Below are 18249 nucleotides of genomic sequence, written 5' to 3'. Positions count from 1 at the left end.
ATGAAGATGGAGATCTCTGGGGTTGTGCAAGAGTCAGTGACCACTGAATCCCTAACACCTAGTGTAGTACCTGAGAATTAGTGAATAAATGTGAGTATTAGTGGAGTCATCACCAAAGATGGATTAGATATACACTCAATGACCCAGGACTCAAAGAAGAGGAGAGAAAAATTTGGGGAGATGTTGACATCTCTGCAGGTAGTATGAAGTAACCAGAAAAACAAGTAATAATGAGAAATGGAAAGATCTAGGATAAGGAAGTACCATGATACGCAAAAGAAAAAAAGCGCTGAGTAGAAGTAGCAGAAAAATACTAAGCTTCATGGGGACAGAAAGTTTATTCTCCAAGTCCCTCTTTCCCCTTAGCTTTGCCTGAATGTATTACTTGATGTTGAATTAGGCAAAGGTGAAGGCACTGTTTAGGGTCTTCAGCAGAAAGTAGAATCCTAGAATATCCTACAAATAGAAGACAACTTGAGAACTATAAAAGAAAGAAAAGGCCTTGTTCCCATAGCCCACGAGAGGGTTGAGCTCAGCAATACACTCCACATGGCTCAGGAGCTTCTGGCAGAGCACAGAGCCATCAGAGAGAGGGGCCCAGAGAGCAGAGAGAGACTCTGCTGACATGGCCAGCCCAGCGCCTCATCCCATCCATAACCCTACTGCCCTGCAATGACTCTCTTCCCAGCAATAAAATCTGGGTCACAGGAGTTGGAGCTCTAGCCGTCACTTGTCTCTAATAAATAACTCCCATTGATTTTCCAGCTCAGGGCCTCACCACTCCTTCACCGTAAGGGCCAGGGGGCAGACCTGGAAAATCCCTCACACATTATTGGTGTTCTTCCTCCCCTATCCTCACCCAAAGCGCATATAAACCCTGAATAGCCTGAAGTCTAAGGGCGTGAATATCAGACGCTAGGGGGACAGCCACTGTGTTATCTGCTGCCCTCATCCTGGTCACTGCTCCTGCTATAATATCCCTAAGCCAGGAATATGAACAAGCTGCTGCTTTGGGTCTCTGTCCTCACCAGCCTCCTGGAAGCCTTTGCTCACACAGGTAAGGAGGTCAAGGAATGATGAAGAATCATAAAGTGAGAAAATGGTTGAAGCTGAGACATCTTTTCTCTGCATTTATGCTGAAGGTCATTATCTTTCTTTCTCTCTTTATCCCACAGACCTCAGTGGGAAGGTGTTTGTATTTCCTAGAGAATCTGTTACTGATCATGTAAACTTGATCACACAGCTGGAGAAGCCTCTGCAGAACTTTACCTTGTGTTTTCGAGCCTACACTGATCTCTCCCGTCCCTACAGCCTCTTCTCCTACAATACCCAGGGAAAGGATAATGAGCTAGTAGTTTATAAAGAAAGAGTTGGAGATTATAGTCTCTACATTGGAAGACAAAAAGTTACATTCAAAGTTATTGAAAAGCTCCCGGCTCCAGTGCACATCTGTGTTAGCTGGGAGTCCTCATCAGGTATTGCTGAATTTTGGATCAATGGGACACCTTTGGTGAAAAAGGGTCTGCGACAGGGTTACTCTGTGGAAGCTCATCCCAAGATCGTCCTGGGGCAGGAGCAGGATTCCTATGGCGGCAAGTTTGATAAGAGCCAGTCCTTTGTGGGAGAGATTGGGGATTTGTACATGTGGAACTCTGTACTGCCCCCAGAAGAGATCCTGTCTGCCTATCAGGGTACCCCAGTCCCTGCCAATATCCTGGACTGGCGGGCTCTGAACTATGAAATCAAAGGATATGTCATCATCAAACCCCTGGTGTGGGTCTGAGGTCTTGACTCAACAAGATCACTTGAAAATGAAATGACCGTCTAAGAGATCTGCTCAAAGCAACTGGATACTAGATCTAATACCTGCAGCTCTTTCTTCTTTGAATTCCCTATCTGTATGTCTGCCGAATTAAAAACTGTATATTGTATTATGCTACCTGCATTTGTTTAGTGCTTATCATAGTCCCATATCTTTATCTTATATCTACTATTTATCTATCTGCTACTTATCTGGTAATTGGTGTTTCATTATCCTGAACAATCAAATTGCCAAGTATGGGGAGGAAAACCTATAAGTAACTAGAAAGGTGTATCACAAAACCAGGGCACTCAATGAGCAGGACAGTGGCAATACTTAAAAGCTACTAACAATCATTTTAATAACAATTCAAAATATGTGTGGAATTGCAATCACAATTCTTCTGTTTTTCCAGCTACAAATCGATCAAAAAGATGTCTGAGGTTGCATCAGGGAGACAACTATAATGAAATAAGTAAGCAATAGTTGAGAACCTAACAGCAAGTAATGAGACAGGAAGAATAAAACTAGAAGTCAGAATGAAAACCAAAAAAGTATGAGACTGGGATAGTTTTGTATGAAGACAAACATAACTTTATGTCTCAAAAACCTCAGTAGGACTGTACAATGCTTGATTTTCATAACGCTGTCCTGATGTCATCAAAAAATGTTATACTCTGAATATTGCTTACATGAATATGCTGTCTGAAATTATTCCATGGATTCACACTTCTTACAGGACGTGATTTAAACCTCTAAATATGACATTGCCCTCCATAACCTGGTCCCACTTACTCTCTGAAATGTACACAGAGAATACACACAGAATACTCTCCAAAATGGACTTTCCATGTACATTTCAGATACAACTGTTAGCAGAGCAAGCGACATCCTAACTATCACACTGCAAAATAATTGTCAGATGCTATTACTAGTAGTTATTTTTATGGTTATGAAAAGCATGGAACACAGTGCCTGGCTCATCATCAACAGATATGAGTTGCATTCCCAGGGAAGCAAGGATCCCAGAGGGAGTTCGGGCTATATATATTTGAAATAAGACAGGCTTTTCTCACTGATAATAAGTAGAGCATGATGTCAGTGGAATCAGAAAGATAGCATCCAGAACAGTTTCAGGATGGTAACCAATGTGATGATTTCAAACTCATGAGGCCATTTGGCCAGAATGAACAGAGGCAGTAGCCAGATATGAAGAAATAGGATAGAATCTAGAAACTCCATAATGGGGCAATGGGGTAGAAGCAGAGAGGACCAGACAGCACCTGTGAAGACTTGCTGAAGTACTTAAATGGAGCAGCAGGGGCTTCATAAGAACATTTCAACCTCATTTCTGGTGAGGTGGTAAGATGGTTTGGATATGGTTTGTTTGCCTCCACCAAACTTCATCTTGAACTTTTATTCTCAATATGGTGTTGTTGGAAGGTGAGTCCTAGTGAAAGGCATTTGAGCTATGGGGGTGGGTCTCTCATGAATGTTTTGGTGCAGTTCTCACGGTAATGAGTGAGTTCTCACTCTTATGAAAGTACATTAACTCTTGTGGGATCAGATTGGTTCTTGCCAGATTTAGCTGTTATAAAACCAGGGTGTCCTTTAGGTTTTGTTTTCTTTGCACATGTTCACTTCCCTTTTGACTTTCTCCACCATGTTTTGATACAACACAAAACCCCTCACCAGAAGCCAGAGGCGTGATCTTGAACTTCTCAGCCTGCAGAGCAATGAGCTAAATAAACCTCTTTTCTTTATAAATCACTGAGTCTCAGATATTCTTTTATAGCAACACAAAATGGACTAAGACAAGTAGAACTTATTTAGAACATTGAGTTGGTTAGGTAGACAGGGATTTTAGCAATATGAGAAATTATTAATTTCTGATTGACAGCTCATGAGTTAAGGCTTGCTTTATGCTTTCTTAACATTAACCACCTTTCCATAAACTTGTACTATGAGTACTAGAAGGGTCTGTCTATTCTTGCATATCAGATATTTCTATCATGTTCACTAACATTGTGTTTTGGTTTAACAACCCCTTTGCCTAGGAACCTAAAACAAGTTTTAGAAATGAAACCAGTGTACTTCCAAGTGCTATAATCCATTCATTCAACTATTTATTAAGCAACTTCTCAAAAATACGCCAGGCAATGCCAGGTACTGAAAATATAATATTGAGTAAAACAATCATGATGCTTGCTATTTTGGAATTTACATTCGAATAAGTCTGTGTTAACTACATGTGGGCTTCTCCTGACAATAATCAGCCTGTATTGCAATCCATCCCTCACATGTTTAGGCTTTCTTCTATCTCAGGTTGATATCATAGTCCCCCTCTCACTTTCCCCTAAGTTAAAGATATTATTTATTCTTGGTGATCATTTGCAACTACTTGCACAGATCTCAGGATAGAGTATTTGTGACAGGTTTCTTGTTCTTGTGAACCCTCTGCCTCTTAAAATGGCTCTTTTGAACAGAATCCAAAATGACTACATGTAAGCTCTTTCTTCTATGTTGTCTGTACTTCAGCCAAAAGAAATATCTATCATATTGATGGCTCATTCAAAACTGAAGAGAGTCCATTTTAACATCATTTATAATAGAGATGGTGATATGGTTTGGCTGTGTCCTGACCAAAATCTCATCTTAAATTGTAGTTCCCATACTGCCCATGCGTCGTGTGAGGGACCCCGTGGGAGTTAATTGAATCATGGGGGTGGCTACCCTCATGCTGTTCTCATAATAGTGAGTGAGTTCTCACAAGATCTGATGGTTTTATATGGGACTTTTCCCCCCTTGCTCCACGATCCTCCTTCCTGCCACCATGTGAAGAAGGATGTGTTTGCTTCCCTTTCTGCCATAATTGTAAGTTTCCTGAAGCCTCCCCAGCACTGTGGAACTGTGAGTCAATTAAATCTCTCTCCTTTATACATTACCCACTCTTGGGCAGTTCTTTATAGCAGCATGAGAACGGACTAATAAAGATGGAATTTCTGGTAACGTCATCTTGGCATTTTTCTCAGATATAGTTGTTGTCACAACAAAGAAAGCAGCAAAAGTCACAGAGGAAACTACTTGAATAATTCAGAATCTATAAAGAAAATGGAAGGATTTGGAGGTGCAACAATCCAGGAACATAGTTGTGTAGTGATTTAACAATTACAGAGATAATCATCCCCTTTCTCATACTTGCCACTAAGGCTGGTAGATACTAGGAAACAAGTAGTACATAAGATGTACAATGAGTTGCTAAAACCAGGAGTCATCTCTAATAAGAAAAGCAATTTTTGACTCTATCTTACGCAAGTAAAGATCTGATTCTTATTTTTGGCTATAGAAAAACAGGTAAGAGCATTTAGCCACATAGCTTCAGGACTGGTTTTAACTGAAGTCCATAAATAATTTTCCTGGATGAGAAGGCTTGCAGGTAGTTTTCTGTGAGTTTTGTGTGGGAGACTCTGGGTGGAGCTCTGAGATTAAAGCAATGAGGCCTCTTAGTTTGGGATATGCCTTAGCTAAGACTTGAGTTGAAGTAGAAATTTAAAAAAAATATTTTATCTGCACTGGATTGGATCAATGTATAGTCACATTTGGAATGCAATGTAGAGACCTTTTAGGTATTCATGAGACTTTCCATTATTTAGAAAGAATAGGTGTCCAAGACCATTCAAATGAAAGAAGAGAAAATGAAACATGACCTGAATTGTCTTTAATTCTTGTCTTGTCAAGATTAAATAGCTGATTATAATATAAACTAAACTCCAATTTGTATTCCAGAATTTTCTATCTCATTTTTGTCTGGCTGTGGCCACTTTTCTGAGTTTAACTTGAGAGATTTGGGCACTGGTAAAGGCACCCGCATCATGTCACATACAACCACAGGATCCAGAAGCAAAGCTAATCTAATGTTATTGGCATATTTCACTGAAGCCCATAATCTATGAGGGTGGGATGCCAAAGACAAATACTTCATCTAGAGCTCCAGCTGTTGCAGCAGCTTCTCTCAGTATCCTTATGGGGATCCTATGAGGATTCAGTCTGACAATGCATACAAAACACCTGGTCAGTCCCTGTTCTGGCACTCAGTCCCAGTGCAAGTGTTCAGTGATTGTCAGCTATAATGATGAGGAGGATGATGATCTCAAATTCAATCATCTGCCCTAACTTCTTTTTATATTCTGACAAATCAAAATGAGCACTCATGCTTCATTTTCAGTTCCTACCCCCAAAACTAATTCTTACCTAACCAAACCAAAGCATGGCCTCTGCTAGTAGGAGAAATGATGTAAGCTCTTTCTATATACAAAGAGAGACACTATATCTGACTTTTATATGAGTGCATTCTCACTGATAGTAACTGACCAAGGACCAAACACTAACAGAGGTTCAAAAGAAGAAAAGATGGCGCCATATGACAACATGTCTTCAACTGAGTTTAGCTATTTTTTCCCCTGAAGAAAAATAAGTAGCAGGCCATGTGAGACCAAAGCTTGCTCAATATTCCTGGTGTGATCTGCTTGTAATGAGATCCTCCAGCTCATTTCTGGATTCTGACTCTGTGCAGACCCATGGGAGACATGGTAAGTCTCTTGACAAATTGATGCAGGAGACCAGAGCTAGACAGAAGAACGTCTCCTCTGAGAGTCTCTTTCTAATCACAGAATTTAAGGGGGCAGCTCTTCTAGAGCCAAAGCAAAAAGGGCCAAAGGGACTCTGTGACTGTCACCCTGTGCTTCAGCCAGAGTCCAGTGAAATGTAAGTGACCCAATAATCTAATAAGGCTGAGAATCAAATAAGGCTAAACTTTTAAAGACATCAAGAGTCTGTCATTTATTTTTCCAGACAAATGATAATCAGATTTCCTAGAATTGTACTGATCTTTTGTAAATTAGTCACAATTATTCTAAACCGAACACAGAGAGATTCCACAGACTCCAGAAGGTAGATGGACACTTTTGGGTCTGAGAAGGCTTCTAGACAAAAGAAAAGTTATTATTCTCTTATTTATTCAAATAGCTTTCATGATCATCAGCTTCTTAAGATGTTGACTCCTCCTTCCCTGGCTCCTCAGATCTATTTTGTTTTAAAAAGAAAGGAAAGGGAAGGAAAATAAGGGAAAGGAAGGGAGGGGATGGAAACTCTACCAAAAAGGCAGGTCACTATTTTTTTTTTAACTGTGTAATTCCTTTACACACAAAACATAATTATAGAAGTTTTGCCTACCTGCATGTTTTAATTTTTTTAACACAGATTCTGTTTCCAGCATCAAATTTTGCTTATAAAGATCAAAATATTTGTGGGCATCCATGGCTGTTGTAATAATTTCTTCCCCTTGCAAATGGCATTTCCTTTACACTTTCAAATTGTGTTTTCCCCTCCACTTTATTTTTCTCTTTCCTCTGGTAGGAATATTGACTTCATGACTAACATTTTGATGCATGAGCACATTTCAGTATTTTTACTCTCCCACAGGGTTTTTATCCTTCCGGAATGTATAAATCATTTTGAAAGCTTCTTTCTGTTCTATACTGTGCTGTTGAGATTATCCACTGGTGTGTTCCCTCCACAGAAACACCCTTAGGGTTCAGTCAGAGAAGGCCCAGATTTGGGTGGTAGAAGGGCTGCTGCTACTGTACTCAGCTGCACTTGCTTCTGGCTGGGTGGAGACTCAAAAAAAGCAACAAGTAGAAAAAAAGAGAGAGAGAGAGAGGGGTGGGAGTAGCCATCTGGTGTAACACAGCCCTTAAGTTCACTGAGACACATTCTAACCACTGAGAACTCACCCTGGCAAACCTCCATGGGTGAGACCAACCCACCCATTCCACACATTTCTCTGGCTCCACCGTACCCTCTAGGACCTCTTCTCCCTTCCCAAGCTAAACATTGCTGCCTGATTTTGTATGTGTAAGGCTCCAAGAAGACCAAGGAGAACTAACAATGTGATTTCCTCCTGTGTCTCAGACTTCCTTGTCTCTCTCACCAGGGCCTTCCTCACTTCCAGGGACAGTAACAGCTGTGTATTTGACATTTGAGCCATAATTTCTCACAGTAATAATTTTAGATTGCTTCTGCACCTCAGAAAGTGACAGGTTAAAAAATGAGACAACCAGGCAATTGCCCTGAATCACAAAGGAACTCCAAAACATCGTTGGATAGGTAGCAAAATGAAGTGAAACACATAATAGAACTCCTTTCTGGGAGAGTGATGTGGTTGGGAAGAACACTTGGAAAAACCAGGGCGAGCAATGACACCTACTCTAGGAGGTGTGGATGGCCACTAAGTGCACTCTATGCAGGACAAAGCCCAATCACTGTGGGGCTCATTTGTTTGTTTGTTTGTTTGGGCTAAGCCTAGTGTTGGGAGATCCCCTGTAGCTGAGCTCCACATGCAGGAGAAATGATAGCTTCCCCTATGGCAGGGCTTTACCTTTCCCTCACACACCACACACCTTTCCTCCAAATAAATACTAAACAACATGGAAAGAACATTGGTTGGAAGGGGCTATTCTTGCTCCCAAATCTTACACTGACCTTTCATTTTTGCATTTGTTTCCCCAAGTTTTATGAATATCTTAAGATATTATTTTGTTGCCCATTCCATACAATTCAAATGTATACCATAGGCAATAAACTTCTTTTCCTGGGCTTATGTACCTGACACAGTTTCCCTGCATCTAGTCCTTAGCCATCGTGTCTATATCTTCACAACTTACTCCAAGAAAGTAAACTTATATTTACGTGAAACATTTTTACAACAAATCAGTGACTGATTTGGGGTGAAAGCAACACTTTCCAGCTCCTAAATTAAAGATACCAGAAGATTTTTCCTCCTCCTGATTTAATTCAGTTTTGTATGCTCCCTCCTTCCCTACTCCAAATACGTCTATAGTTTTCCTGGTTCAACATAGCCTTAACTATGTTTTGTCATTCATTGCAATAGGCTTATTAGGAAAGGGAAAAGGCACAAGAGATCTGTTGTTCTCATCTGACACATTAACAAAATTCTTCTTTGTTTACTCCACATAATCAGGCTTTCCAGCCCAGGACTCTACTAGAGCTGTGGCCAATAAGGTCATTGGTAGCCTCCTTCTTAATCAATTGAAGATATGTTTTCAGTTGTCATCCTCCTTGACTTCTCCAAGTTATTTATGAGTTATAATTTTATGCTTAAAATATTTTAAAATGAGCCATTATCATCCCTGTAGAAATGATAAAAGTCAAAGTTCCCTATAGCACCACCAGCACAATATAACTAATTCATGATGATATCAAGTTCATATTCTTTCAGGCTTTTTCCCCCACATATGCAAATATTTATGAACATCCACAAACACACACACACACATACATGCAAATATTCCTAACCATATGGCAGCACATCATAGTATTGTTTTCTAAATATCTCATTTTGTGGTTATTATTTAACGTATTCCACACGTCTGTTCATGGCAGGACACCATAACAGCACAGTCCAGCATAACTTTTACCAACAAAAGAAAATGTTTGACAGCTGAGCTGTCCAATGTGGTAGCCACTAGTCACATGTAGCTTTTTATCACTTGAAATGTGGCTAGTGTGACTAACTGAATTTTTTTTTTTTTTTTTTTTTTTTTTTTTTTTTTTTTTGAGACGGCATCTCGCTCTGTCACCCAGGTTGGAGTGCAGTGGCCGGATCTCAGCTCACTGCAAGCTCTGCCTCCCGGGTTCACGCCATTCTCCTGTCTCAGCCTCCCGAGTAGCTGGGACTACCGGCGCCCGCCACCTCGCCCAGCTAGTTTTTTGTACTTTTTAGTAGAGACAGGGTTTCACCGGGTTAGCGAGGATGGTCTCGATCTCCTGACCTCGTAATCCGCCCGTCTCGGCCTCCCAAAGTGCTGGGATTACAGGCTTGAGCCACCGTGCCCGACCGACTAACTGAATTTTTAATTCTCTTTTATTTTAGTCAATTTAAATTTACATAGCGATAGCTCCATCCTATCCTTTCTAAAAGGCTGCTTGGAGTTGCACTGTCACTCTCTTTAATCTTTGCCTATCCAACTCGTATCTCAGTGGTCTTTTAAGGCAAATTCCTTTAATTTTAGTGACACACTCATTTCTACTCGAAATATTTGCCTCATTTTCCATGATAGACTATTTTCTAAAACACCCACAGTGTTTCCTAGATTCCTAGTGGCAGTTTCCTAAGTGTGCCAAAATCCCCCAGCCTGTTAGTGTTATTTGTTATTTAAGCAAAATGGTTCAAATCATCGTTTGATATATGATGGAAATCCCAGACCCACTCACCAAATTTCTAGCAAATATTGTGTGTGCTTGTAACGGGGTAGGAGGGCAGGGGAAGGCCTTGTATTTCTTCTAGTCATTACAGGCTAGTGGTTTGTGCTTGTAAGGGAGATGGGAGGGCAGGGGAAGGCCTTGTATTTCTTCTAGTCATTACAGGCTAGTAGTTTTTCTTCCTCAGTCTGGATTTTACTCCTTGCACATGATACCTTTTTCTGCACTGTGCCATCATCCACTTCTCTTTACTTCCTAACTACCACTAACTGAAAATTATACATATAAAAGCTTTAAACATAGGCTCTTGAGGCTCTCAAGGGAGTTTACATTACAATATAGTTTAGCAAACAATTTAAATCAAATAGTACACCTCTTTATTCTTAGAATTCCCTCCGTCAAAAATAAATCAGCTATTTTTTTTTTTAATTCGAGGTCCAACTTTCTGTTGTGTTGCTGGTTCTCTTCTCTCTTTTTCCAACAGCTTCCACTTCTCCCTCTAGTTTACACATCTCCAAACCTTAAGCCCCTGTTAATACCTTCACAATAAATCAATTTTGCCAATGGTTTGCCTCCCCTAGACCATCTAGGCTGGGCCCAGAATACCTCATCTTCGCTCCCACTGAAGTGTTCCCAAAGGTCAGCTCTCACTGACCTTGATTCTGTTCCCCTACACTGTCACCAGAAGCTATCCACCAATGGTTCTAATTCAGTAAGTCCAACTCTCTCACCCCCATTTTGTTGTCTAAGCTGTGTGGACTTTCACAGGATGGCATTGGATGGGACCCCTGTGCCATGCATATTGTAAAGGAAAATGCCTTCCTCCATGTGCTACGAAAGAGCATATTTGTGGTGGCACTTTGAAAAGATATGGGCTGTGGTGTCACATATTGGCAATTCCTTGGCCAGAGGCTTAACAGTATCAGCAGTGCTAGAAGATTAAGAAGACAGCACAAACAGAAAAGGGAGAAGATGGTGAAGTAGCTATATAGCATGAGCTAGAACGCTTCTGATTACAAAGCAGAGAAATTGACTTTTTTTCTTAGCGTTTTCTACAGTCATTGCTCTATCCTTGTTCTAGAATTCATATCGTGATAAGAATTTCTTGACGTTGACTTCTTGCATTGCTTTCAGACATTGCAATTAAAGAATGCAAAGAAAGAATTTCACAGAAGTAGCAGAGTTTGTTTTCCTGGGATTCTCCAGATTCTACAAACATCAGATCACTCTCTTTGTGGTTTTTCTCATCATGTACACATTAACCGTGGCTGGCAATGCCATCATCGTGACCATCATCCACTTTGACCGTCACCTCCACACTCCCATGTACTTCTTCCTGAGCACGTTGGCTAGCTCTGAGAGAGTGTACACACTGGTCATCATTCCACAGATGCTCTCGAGCCTGGTAGCCCAGACCCAGCCAATCTCTCTAGCAGGTTGTACTACCCAACTGTTCTTCTTTGTTACCTTGGCCATCAACAATTACTTCTTGCTCACAGTGATGGGCTATGACCGCTATGTGGCCATCTGCAACTCCCCGAGATACATGGTCATCATGAGCACGAGGGTGTGTGTCCAGCTGGTGTGTGGAGCCTTTAGCATTGGGCTGACCATGGTAGCTGTCCAGGTAACATCCATATTTACCTGACCTTTTGGTCTCAGGGTGGTTGGTCATTTCTTCTGTGACATCCTCCCTGCCATGAAACTCTCCTGTATTAATACCACTGTCAATGAGATAATCAATTTTGTTGTCAGTTTATTTGTCATCCTGGTCCCCATGGGTCTGGTCTTCATCTCCTATGTCCTCATCATCTCCACTATCCTCAAGATTGCCTCAACTGAGGGCTGGAAGAAGACGTTTGTCACCTGTGCTTCCCACCTCACTGTGGTCATTGTCCATTATGGCTGTGCCTCCATTGCCTACCTCAAGCCCAAGTCAGAAAACTCTACAGAACAAGACCTCCTTCTGTCAGTGACCTACACCATCATCGCTCCCCTGCTGAACCCTGTTGTTTACAGCCTAAGGAACAAGGAGGTCAAGGATGCCCTATGCAGGGGCATGGGCAGAAACATTTCTTAATGCATTATTCCTCTACATAAATAAACATTTATTCATAGCAATGTGTGTCCTCACTTACATTAAACAACCTTACGACTCTGTCCCATGCAGTCTATGCTGCAACGGGATGTGCATGTCTTGCTTTAGTATATTTATTACAACATTTTAGTCTTTGTTTCCATATATTTCGAAGTTTTGTCCGGGCATTTTCAACCACGGACGTGAGAGGTCAAGGAGAATGGGCATGACTTTTAGGAAACAATATCCGAATTTCTAGGATGAAGAAACAGACTTCTTAAAAGTATATTAAATGTGATTATACTGTGTTTAAAAAATAAAAAGCAACGTGTATCATTTTTGTAATGCAATCTACGGAAAATAAAACTACAAAATCATCTCAGCAAGGTAAGGATAGTCAATAATGATGGATTCCCCTGAAAGAAAATAGTATCAGAATTGTCAGGGAAAAGTGAAATGAGTGTATTAAATTTAAAAAATAGGAAAGTTGGAAAACACTGGTTTAGTCCTTGAAAATTTAGTCTTTGTTATTCAGTTTATGCTAAAACCTTTGCTTTTATCCAGTGTAGTCATCAGATGCTGGCCACATGGCCACAGATCATACTTAACTCTCACCTTTCTAATCTAAATGTCCTAATTCCGTCCTCTCTGGCTGCTGGTTCTCTCCATGGGATCAACTTCTCTCTAATCATTATGAAGAAAAATTGAGTTGGTCAAGAAGATCTGTGCCCTGTTAGAATGAGAACCATAAAAGCATTCCTCATTTGCACATACCATGGCACCTCCTGGTAGCATAAAGAAATGAAAATAGAACAAAACAAACAGTCCCAGCAGGCAGGAGTAGTTCAGAAGTATAATTGTTAAATCACTCAATTCACCAAAAAAGGCTAACAAGAAAAAAATGTATTTTTTTCCTTAGTAGACTCCTTTGAGAAAAATATCCTTTTTCCCAGGGCTTTGTGGGAGTTTTTTTGGTTTCATGCCTGTACATACCTTCTATATGATTATCTTGGGTGATGGGTGATGGTAGGGAGGGTTTAAGACTTTTGTTGAGTGCCTCCTTCTACTAAAATATTTTTTGTCAAGAATACTTTGCTGCTCATCCCCTAATGCCATTTCTCTTTTTTTCTAAAGAGTCATTTTTTTTCTTTTCCCTCCACTGAGAAGGAGTCGATAACATCCCAAGGAGCTCATCTAGTGTAAAGAATATCTTTACAGATTTCTGAACTCTAGGTTGGGGAGACCATAGTTCTTTCAAGGTCTAACCAGTTCTTCCTAATTCCTGTCCTGTGTCTTTGCAATTTCTACATCACAGAAATAAGGCTTCCCACAGAAGCTGTTGGGGACTCAATGATTGGGATCAAGAGTCTTGGACATGCTATGAGGTCTTTCTTGATAGTGCTCTCAGGGTCAGCCCACTACAGATCTAAACCTCTATACCCAACAACAGTGTGGCAGCTTCCCTCCAGAATGAGAGTGTCTCTCCTGGCAGTATGAAAGAACCCCTCCCACTGCCATCAAGGCCACCTATACTGCCAACTCTTAATTAAAACCTGCCCTTCTCCATTCCCTCTGGACTAGCAACTACTTGTACATCCTCAGACCTGTCTTTTTGTGTGTAGAAGGGAAGAGGTAAGACAGAGAGGGCTGCTCTGAGCAGGAAAGTACAATGATGGAAGGTGGGTGGTGATCAAACCTGCTCTATCCTACTCCGGTGGCAGTGGCCACCTCACACTGCCCATTACTCCCCTTTCTACTTCTGCACACAGCCATTCTCCTTCATTAGTTCAGGAATCAAAGACAAAGATTTCTCCAGTATCCTCTCTACATCTAAATGCTGCAAAAGCAGACATACCACAGGCCACTCGTACAACCGAAAGTTAAATGCCACAGCGGAGCCCACAAAGAGCTGGCAGAAAATATGAGTCATAAACCTTGAAGGCGAAATATCTTTGTCTCTAATTCTGTTACCCACAGTAGTTCAACTATGTGTCCAATTTTTTAAAACAAACACGTGTGCTTCTAATTTCTTCTTGATAATACGACGTTGTCTTACATGGTAGATAGAATAGAGATCCCAGAGTCAGAAGTGCTGAATTCACTTTCTCACTCAGCACCCATCAGAACCTTTTCGTGAATATAATGTTTTTAATTCTGCCTCACTTGTTATCAAAAGCATTTTTTAATCCCCTTACCCATTTGTTTTGCACAGGCTGGTATCCGGTGACAAATCCTACTTCACACTGTTTTCTGCAGTATCATTTACCTCACTCCCACCCAGGCAGTTAGTTGTTCTTTCTTAAGTGTTCCTAAAGTTATTTGTGGGAAATTACATTAGTCTAACATTTTTTTCATTGTGCTTTCCTTGCTAGTTTCTATCACTGGATCACAGGAATATTGGGATCAGGAACTGCTTTCCTCATTATGATGCCCCCTGCATGGAACAGCACTTGGAGAGTAGGTGTTCAATAAATCCTCACTTAGTGGTTGAGTACCTACTATATACAAGGACCATGCTTGGACTTTTTGGTGTGTCTTAATGAACTAGACACATCTGCTGTCATTGTTTGTTCAAGCTGCTTTAACAAAAGACCAAAGAGTGGGTAATTTATAAACAACAGAAATTTTGAGCCCACAGTCCTGGCATCTGGGAAGTTCATGACCAAGGCACTAACAGGTTTAGTGTTTGGTGAGGGCCCAGTATCTACTTCCAAGATGGCACCTTGTTGCTGCATTTTGCAGATGGGATGAATGCTGCTTCTCACATGGGGAGCAATGGAAGGGCAAAAATGGACCTATCTAGTTACTCCCAACCCTTTTATAAGGTCACTAACCCATTTATAAGGTTATATGGTTTGGATGTCCCACCCAAATCTCACATTGAAATGTAATCCCCGGTGTTGGAGGGCCTGGTGGGTGATGACTGGATCATGGGGATGGGTTTCTCATGAATGGTTTAGTACCATCCTCTTAGCACTGTGCTTGAGATAGTGAGTTCTCACAAGATCTGGTCCTTTAAAAGCGTATGGCACCTCCCACCTCACTCTCTTGCTCCTGCTCCCACCATGTGAGACACCTGCTTCCCCGTGACCTCCCACCATGATTGTAAGCTTCCTGAGGCCTACCCGGAAACAGATGTCCGTGTTATGCTTCCTGTACCATGTGCAGAACCATGAGCTAATTAAATGTGTTTTCTTTATAAATTACTCAGTCTCTGGTGTTTCTTTATAGCAATGCAAGAACAGTCAAATACATAAGGGCTCTGCCTTCATGACTTAATCACCTTCTAAAGGTCCCGCTTCTTAATGATATCACTTTGGGGTTTAAGTTTCAACATGAATTTTCAAGGGGACACAAACATTCAAACCAAAGCACCTGCTATCTTTTTTCTGTGTCCTTTGCAATGGGCCCTCCCCTAAATACAAACAGAGCCATAAGCTCGACCACTGTGGCAGAGTCACTCGGGTCTGCCTGTTCTTCCTCTTTTGCTGGCCTTTCTATGAGCCAACTTCTCAGTTGCTTTAAGACCTCTCTCAGTCCCGGTGTTAACTTAGTTATTTGCACTGATGAATCCCTTAGCAACACAGAACCAGAAACAGTCAAGACTTTCACAAAAAGGAGTAGAGTTACCAAGAAAATCATTCTTACTCATATGAGGATGTAACCTTTGAAATGCATTTAAAGAGAAACAAGTTTTTAAATACAGAGCGATGTGCCATATACAATTAAGAATTAGGACATCTTCTAATATTACTTTTGGCAACATGACAAACAAATTTATTATGAGACTAGAAAATCATCCCACAATTTTACATTTTGAATTATAATGGAACAAAAGCTTAGTTTCCTTTGTTGCTGGAGACCAAAACCTCAAGTTTCTGACCTCCTAATTTCCCAATTCCTATTTCTTCTGCAATGAAGACAGTGACTAGATGAGATAACAGACATGAAAATACCAACCACCAGCAATAAAAAGCCTGGTTCTAGATCCTTGAGGAATCGCCATACTGTTTTCCATAATGGTTGAACTAGTTTACAATCCCACCAACAGTGTAAAAGTGTTCCTATTTCTCCACATCCTCTCCAGCACTTGTTGTTTCCTGACTTTTTAATGATCGCCATTCTAACTGGTGTGAGATGGTATCTCATTGTGGTTTTCATTTGCATTTCTCTGATGGCCAGTGATGATCAGCATTTTTTCATGTGTCTGTTGGCTGTATGAATGTCTTCTTTTGAGAAGTGTCTGTTCATATCCTTTGCCCACTTTTTGATGGGGTTGTTTGTTTTTTTCTTGTAAATTTGTTTGAGTTCTTTGTAGGTTCTGGATATTAGCCCTTTGTCAGATGAGTAGATTGCAAAAATTTTCTCCCATTCTGTAAGTTGCCTGTTCACTCTGATGGTAGTTTCTTTTGCTGTGCAGAAGCTCTTTAGTTTAATTAGATCCCATTTGTCAATTTTGGCTTTTGCTGCTGTTGCTTTTGGTGTTTTAGACATGAAGTCTTTGCCCATGCCTATGTCCTGAATGGTACTACCTAGGTTTTCCTCTAGGGTTTTTATGGTATTAGGTCTAACATTTAAGTCTCTAATCCATCTTGAATTATTTTCGTATAAGGAATAAGGAAAGGATCCAGTTTCAGCTTTCTACTTATGGCTAGCCAATTTTCCCAGCACCATTTATTAAATAGGGAATCCCTTCCTCATTTCTTGTTTCTCTCAGGTTTGTCAAAGACCCAGCCATCCCATTACTGGGTATATACCCAAAGGATTATAAATCATGCTGCTATAAAGACGCATGCACACGTATGTTTATTGCGGCACTATTCACAATAGCAAAGACTTGGAATCAACCCAAATGTCCATCAGTGACAGACTGGATTAAGAAAATGTGGCACATATACACCATGGAATACTATGCAGCCATAAAAAAGGATGAGTTTGTGTCCTTTGTAGGGACATGGATGCAGCTGGAAACCATCATTCTAAGCAAACTATCACAAGAACAGAAAACCAAACACCGCATGTTCTCACTCATAGGTGGGAACTGAACAATGGATCACTTGGATTCAGGAAGGGGAACATCACACACCAGGTCCTATCATGGGGAGGGGGGAGGGGGAGGAATTGCATTGGGAGTTATACCTGATGTAAATGACGAGTTGATGGGTGCTGACGAGTTGATGGGTGCAGCACAGCAACATGGCACAAGTATACATATGTAACAAACCTGCACATTATGCACATGTACCCTAGAACTTAAAGTATAATAATAATAATAATAATAGCCTGATTGAGGGAAGCAACTAGCTCTGGAAAATGACAGAGGAGAGGAGGAAACAAGGAGATGACTCTGAGGATAGATACCAGATGAATATCACTTTTCATTAACTCATTTCTGAAGAAAACAGGAATTGCAAAGCAGCAAAGCAATGTAACATAAAGCAGAAGACAATTACCACTTATTGAGGGTTTACTACAGAGCAGATATCATGTGAAATTGTAGTTGTGTACATTATTTCACTTAAAACTTCAATTTTATAGTACTTGGCACTTCACAAGAGTCTTCAAATATAATGTCCTATTTGATCCTTATAGTAACCTGATGAAATATGTATTTTTATTGTTTTATTGTTTCATTGTTATAAAATATGCATAGTTTCTACCATTAACTTTTTAGGTTCATGGTAGAAACATTACCTGACTTGCTTCAAGTCACACAGTTGGTAACTGACAGAACTAGAACTGATAGCAACATTCACCAACCAACTTCAAAAGGTATTTTCCACTATATCACCACCATCTCTTATCGTTAATCTTTTTGAAAGACAGAATATGCTTCCCAACTTTTAGTCACTCTGGTCTCATCTTGGACATCACTTCCACCAAAAAGTCTTCCCTAAATAATTTATTAGATGTTCCTTTCATAAGCATCCACACCATTCTAAGATTGTCTCCTCCCTGACCATGTATCAAAATTGCCTATTTCCTAGTCTGCCTCCCTTACCACACAGTCAACCCCTCGACAGAACTGCTTTCTGTATCTTCAATGCTAGGACGGTTCTTGGCATAAGATACACCTCCATAAACTTATTAA

General features: G+C 40.5%; 2 protein-coding genes across 2 annotated transcripts; both read left to right on the top strand.

The window, feature by feature from the left end:
• Positions 1 to 796: 796 nt before the first annotated feature.
• Positions 797 to 3568, top strand: APCS (amyloid P component, serum). Its single transcript, XM_001117234.5, has 2 exons — positions 797 to 1057; positions 1176 to 3568. The coding sequence occupies exons 1-2, from the start codon at positions 994 to 996 to the stop codon at positions 1781 to 1783; spliced, it is 672 nt and encodes a 223-aa protein (XP_001117234.2). The 5' UTR covers positions 797 to 993; the 3' UTR covers positions 1784 to 3568.
• A 7537-nt stretch (positions 3569 to 11105) lies between these two features.
• Positions 11106 to 12202, top strand: LOC106993042 (putative olfactory receptor 10J6). Its single transcript, XM_077941448.1, is given in 1 exon segment — positions 11106 to 12202. A coding segment is annotated over 1 exon segment (930 nt). The 5' UTR covers positions 11106 to 11231; the 3' UTR covers positions 12162 to 12202.
• Positions 12203 to 18249: the final 6047 nt, after the last annotated feature.

Source organism: Macaca mulatta, chromosome 1 (assembly GCF_049350105.2).
Source record: "Macaca mulatta isolate MMU2019108-1 chromosome 1, T2T-MMU8v2.0, whole genome shotgun sequence".
Classification (NCBI taxonomy): domain Eukaryota; kingdom Metazoa; phylum Chordata; class Mammalia; order Primates; family Cercopithecidae; genus Macaca; species Macaca mulatta.
Note: the sequence above shows the minus strand (reverse complement) of the source record. Positions and strands in the feature narration are given on the sequence as shown.